Source organism: Fukomys damarensis, unplaced genomic scaffold (genome assembly GCF_012274545.1).
Source record: "Fukomys damarensis isolate Sample0158 unplaced genomic scaffold, DMR_v1.0_HiC HiC_scaffold_9, whole genome shotgun sequence".
Classification (NCBI taxonomy): Eukaryota; Metazoa; Chordata; class Mammalia; order Rodentia; family Bathyergidae; genus Fukomys; species Fukomys damarensis.
This window is the reverse complement of record NW_022900921.1, coordinates 31,737,719-31,743,559: the sequence shown is the minus strand read 5'-3', so window position 1 is coordinate 31,743,559 and position 5,841 is coordinate 31,737,719. Positions and strand designations below refer to the sequence as shown.

The 5,841-nt window shown below is 39.6% G+C and overlaps 1 protein-coding gene across 2 annotated transcripts in view; it reads left to right on the top strand.

Moving 5' to 3' along the window:
• Nucleotides 1–5,841, top strand: part of Mcc (MCC regulator of WNT signaling pathway) — a 349,153-nt gene that overhangs the window by 234,902 nt on the left and 108,410 nt on the right. For both annotated transcript variants that reach the window (XM_019206068.2, XM_010614125.3), the window contains one exon: nucleotides 1,865–1,978. In XM_019206068.2, coding sequence (XP_019061613.1) covers nucleotides 1,865–1,978 — 114 coding nt within the window. The remainder of the gene's footprint in view (nucleotides 1–1,864; nucleotides 1,979–5,841) is intronic.

The window sequence follows — 5,841 nt, the reverse complement described above, 5'->3', positions numbered from 1 at the left end:
TTTTTTTTTTTTTTTTTTTTTTTTTTTTTTTTGGTACTAGGGATCGAATTCAGGCTAAATCCCCAGCCCTGAAGTTCTTAGCATTTTATCCCTTGATGTGTCAAGTCCTTCTCAACACAAGTGATGTGGCATGTTCTTCTCCCAAAACTGGATTTAATCATGGAATGTGTTGCAGTGTGTGATGGGCAATTCTCAGATGACACTTCTGAGGCTGAGAGGACAGTGCTGTTGTGGAAGGGAATGAATTTGCCTCCTTCATACGTGAAACAAAATAGTCTCAAAAAGATTGTACAATGGGAATGTTGTGGTGTTTGTGCTGAGAAATCTCATAAAACCTCCTATCTGAAAATCAAAGTGACCTTTTCTAAGCAACCTCAGCCCTACAGGAGAAGGCAAATATTGCCAGATTGCCTGACATTTCCTTTTTAAAATTTCAAGCATTCCTGATTTCAGATCATCTATTGATCTGTTGATTTGCAGCCCTGGTGCAATTAAAGTCACATTCACTGCTGTTAGTCTATCATAAACAGCTGCTATGAAACCCCCCTGCCTTCACCTCCTTGCCTCTTCTTACTACCCCTCTATCACCACCCCCATCAAGCACCTGGCAGAACACACAGGCAGGTTGCAACAGGGGCATTTTTCTGAACCAAAATGAAAATCTTCAAAGCTCAGTTGTGTACTCTTGTATAATGTACATCTCTAAAGATCACATTTATTTGCTTTTTCCTGCTCTAAATCCTTCCTGGCAGAAGCAACAAAAAAACCTATAAAGAGGGAGCATTCGCTCTTAGTCTGTGGCTTATCTACATGTAATGTGGGCTACAGTAGGGCATGCTGTCAGCCTAACTGGAATCTAAGGGCAGCTGTGCAGTGGTGACAGAGAGGTCTCCTGGTGCAAGGTGCTGCTCTGGGATCAGTGATGTCAGCAGGTCTTGTGAGTAGTACCTTAGCTGGCCTCCACAGTCACTGAAGGCAGGCACCAGTGTGGGGCAGGAGTGCCTGCCACTGAAGCTCAGTCTGCAGAATGCAAAATTGATGGGGTTGAGTGGAGTGCATGTTGTCCCCTGTTAATCGGTCAAAGAACATTTTTTTCCAGCTCCATTTAACCGGAGAAAGGTGGCTAGGGAAGGGTGTCCAGGTGGATTCTAAGTCTAAGACAGACCATCTGGGGTGGGGGGGGGACAAGGAGCTTTCATTCTATTCCTTTATTCCGACCCCCCTGTCTGTTGTGCCTACAGTGATTTGGAAGACTGAATTTTTTCGGGGGGTTTTTTGAGACAGGGTCTCACTATGTAGTGAGACTGACCAGGAACTCACTATGTAGTTTAGGCTGGTCTCAAACTCACAGCAATCCTCCTGCCTCAGCCTCCCGAGTGCTGGGATTACAGGTGTGCACTACCACGCCCCGGCAGGAAGACTGAATTTTTTTAAAAATGCAGTTGCCCTATTCAACTTCCATATTTTGCAAAAGTAAAGGTGGTTCTGTTCTGCTCTATCCTTGTATCTGAAATAGTCAGGCCCTCACCAGCTCTTGATGGCTTCTTTTGTGAACAACTCAGGGAAAAGCCACTGGTGTAAGGCATTTGCCCTGTAGCCTGATTTTGCCCCCCAAAAATGATTCCTCTGCCCCTGCATAATAGTTTTCCCTCTTATATGTAGGATGACCATATAACCCAGCCTGCCCTCGGGACATCATTTATGGCCACTGTCGCCTGAGATTAATGTGCTTTTGTGCTCAAAAGTGTCCCATATTGGACGATATATTTTTTGCATGGTTACATTGATTACAGAGAATGAAGGGAAGGAAGTGAGTTCCTGTTGAACTGTCTAACCTCACGCTCCTTCCTTTTTGTTACCACAGCTCCATCTGGCAGCCCTGGCATCACTCAAAGGAGATATAGTGGAGCTCAATAAACGTCTGCAGCAAACAGAGCGGGAACGGGACCTTCTAGAAAAGAAATTGGCCAAGGCACAGGTAAGGAACCTGGAAAGTTTTGTTATTGTTTCAACTTTTTTTGTTGTTTAAAAAGAAAAAATACACACACATACACACACACACCACACACACACAAATTCCCACAAAATAAATTCTGAATCAACAAGCACCATGGTCTTAGTTTTGAAGGGATGCTATAACAAACACCATAAACATAGTGGCTTCAACCACAAGAAGAAGAAGAAGCAGGTATTTCCCAAAGGTCTAGAGTCAAGGTGCCTGCCAGCTCTGTCCCTAGAGAGGGCTCTGTTCTTGACTTATGACACCAACTCCCTGCTGGGTCCTCACATGGAAGTGTGAGAGCACAATCATTCTTGCCCAGTTGTTGTTGTTGTTTTTTTTTTTTTTTTAACTTTTTGTTGCATGTCTGCAGTACATAATGATTACATTCATCATGGGGAGTTGGTACATGTACATAAGCACATCTTAATTCTTTTTTCTTTCCCTTTTCCTCCCCTTTCTTTCTTTCCTCCATCTTTAGGGCCCCTTCCCATTTGCAGAAGATTTATTTCCCGATTTCCTATTGTCTGTCTTTCATTTTGCTCTTTTAAAAAGGAACTAATCCCATCCGTGAGGGCTCCACCTTCATAACCTAATTCTCTCTCAAAAGCCCCATCTCCTAGCCTTTACCATCACAGTGAGGATAAACAATATGAACTAGGGGGGAGTAAAAATATTCATGAAACACATTTGTACCCCTTAAGAAACAGGACTTGTCTCTCCTCCTAGAAGACCCTGCTGTGTCCTATCCCAGTCTCTGCACTTTCTCTCCCCAAAGGTAACCACTAGGATCTTTACAGTAATATTTCTTGCATCTTTACATTTTATCACTCAAATTTGTATCCCTGGATAGCGGCACTTAGTCTTGCTCATTTAAAAACTAGATGTTTCCTTTAGATCTTTTAACTAACAGCTTTTTTTCCCTCCACTTTTTATTAGCTTTTTAATGTATCTGTTAAACCTGGTGTTGTTCCAGTAGTTTTCCATATTCCAGATGTTGCTAATTATACACTTACAGTAGGATTCAGCCTGTTCCTGTGCATCTCCTGCAAACTGCCAGTTGAATCCTGAGGCACAGTCAGATTTTTATCTTATTCATCTTGCAAACTACAAAGAGTATTTTTTCAACAGCATGCCCATAGTACCTGGTTGTTCATCTTTCTGTGATGTTAGCAACTGTTAATGTTACCTACATCCATTACTTCATCATGACTTACATAATTACCTGTATTCTACCGTTTCTTATTGATAAGAATCCTTTTATACAGACAGTTTCTATGTTTGTTTAAAACAGTGCTATAGTTCATAGAGAAAAAAACTAGCTAGGTCCCTTGAATCTTTTCCTTTTAATTAAGCTTTTTCAAGATAATGAATTGACTCACTATGATGCTGTGAAAGTACCTACTTATTTTTTAATGTTATGAATTAATATATTTAAATATCTTTGGTTTTTAACATATTGTAATTGTTTTCCTTACAGAAGCTCCAAGTACACCATTGTTAGTGAGAGGCTCTTGAAGTTGGCTCCTGAGTCTTATGGCCTGAACTGAGTAGTTAATTCCAGGCTCCTAGCATATATTTCTTGCCCCAAACCTAATGTTAACCATTCTTCAAGTAGCCATAGTTTTCTTCAGCAGGAAAGACACTTTCAAGAGCACTGACTGGATTATTTATTTCTTCTTGGTGGTTTATTACATGTGGGTCTCTCTTGTACACAGAGCAAGGAAGTTATTTATTAACTTAAATATAATGGCATAATCAGTACTATAAAATTTAAGATGTGTATTTATAGTGCGTTAGGAATTCATGGTAATTAATACCGCTAATAAAAATTGAGACTACTGCAAATTTTTGCTCAATTTCTGTATTTTATTTTTATCTTTTTTTTCACGCTAAAAATTCTACTTACTGAGGTCACAGATAACAGTAGAATTAGAATATTCCATAAGGGTTCTTTTGTTCTATCCCATGTTATATTCAGTCTCAGAATAATGACGTTATTCCGACAATAACGCTATAACCAGTAATAACACTATAACCAACGTAGTTACTGAGAATTTAATTTTTTTATTGTCCTCATTCTCCCAAGTTTTTACAATTGAACTATATTGATCCCACCTGACCATACGACCATTGATTCTTATTTAGTGTCCTACGAGTATTGATATGTTTAATGATCACCAGCATTCTTATGTCAGTACCTATTTTAAATTCAATATGTATTTATTTTGCCTGAAGCTTATTTTCTAGATTGCTCCAAGGGCCCTTGTAGGAATAATGTCTCTAACATTCTTGCTTGTCAATGACAGTGTATCTCTCACCTTTATACTTGAGGAGAACTTTGCTGGATGTCAAGTTCTTGGTTCATATGTCCTTTCCTGGAATTTTTTGTTGTTGTCTTTTGGCATAGCGTGCTGCTGTCAAAGTCTGATGATAATCTCTCATCCTTTTGAGATCGTGATTACTCTACATGTCCAGAGGATTCTTTTCTTCCCCCTTCCTTCTTCGCTCCCAGCCTCACTTTCTCCCTGATTCCTTCTTTCCCTTTCTCTCCCTCCTCCTTTCCTTCCTTCCTCACACATCTCGGTTCCTTTTTCACTCCCTTCCTCTCCCCTTCCTCCTCTTCTCCACCTCTTTGTCTATGTCCCATTTAGAAAGGATCGGCTTCTGTTACTTGGATGTTAAATCATCTTTGTCTTTAATATGTCACTGTCTCAAATCCTTAATATTTCTTCCGTCTTAAAATTTAATGTTTTCTCTGCTCTCCATTTTGTGTTTCTCTCAAGGTTATTATATGTTGTTTTCTATTCTTCTTTTGTGCCTTCTAGTTTAATACTCGTTTCTGACATGCATTTTTTTCTTCTGTTTCTTTTCTGAGTTCTGTACCTCCCTTTTGAAATTTTCTAATTCTGAATTTTGTTCAATCATGTCTCATGTCATTTCCATAAAGTCTTTAAGATAGTAAGCTATTTTTGTATATTAATTTTTATTCTGTTTGAGGTTTTGTGGCATGCTTTCATGGTTCATAAAGGTGTTTTTCTGTTCTCTTTATTACTTTGAATGGCATTTGACTTCAGTACTTTTCTGTGTTTTACTTTTATGTGAAAAATTGAACTTTTCATTGAACTTTTTGGAAATGGAATATAAGAAGCCCCCCCGCCCCCAGTCAGAGAGCTTTCTTAGCCTTATTTTGTTTTCTTGAAGTAAAAAGTATGGCTGGCAGCCTGCTGTCAGATGCTTTCTGGCCTGTTTCTTTTGCCTATTTTCATCAGGATCTTTTCTTCTCAGTGATCTCCAGCCTGCTCAGTTTTGGTTCTGCTCCCACCAGTGCCTCCTTGTAGAAGGGAGCTCCGGGGCCATTATTGACAGCTCAGGGAACTGGACTTCAGCATTTTTCTGGAGGGCCCTTGTAAGCTCACACACAATCTTGTAAGGCATGTATCCCCCATGACCCCAGCTGCTATTCTCTGATTGGCTTCCTCACTTTTCTATGAATATCTCTTGGTTATTTTGGGACTTTCCAATTCTTGGATCCATCAACCTTGTTTCCCTCTGATCCTTCCTGTACACCTTAAGTAATGCCACACAGATGTATGGATGCTACTGGTTTATCCTTACCTGCTGGTATTTTCTTATTCAAGGGAACTCCTTCTCTCCATGCTTTTTTTTTTTTTCTGTGTAGATGGTATAGGATAACTCAGAGAATGTTTTTCAAAGGATTGCTACAGGAGCCTGGGATGTATGTAGTTCAGTGGTGCCACGCCTGCCTCTCAATTGCAAGGTCTTGAATTTGATCTCTGGTACCAAAAAAAAAAAAAAAAAAAAAAAAAAAAAAAAAACTG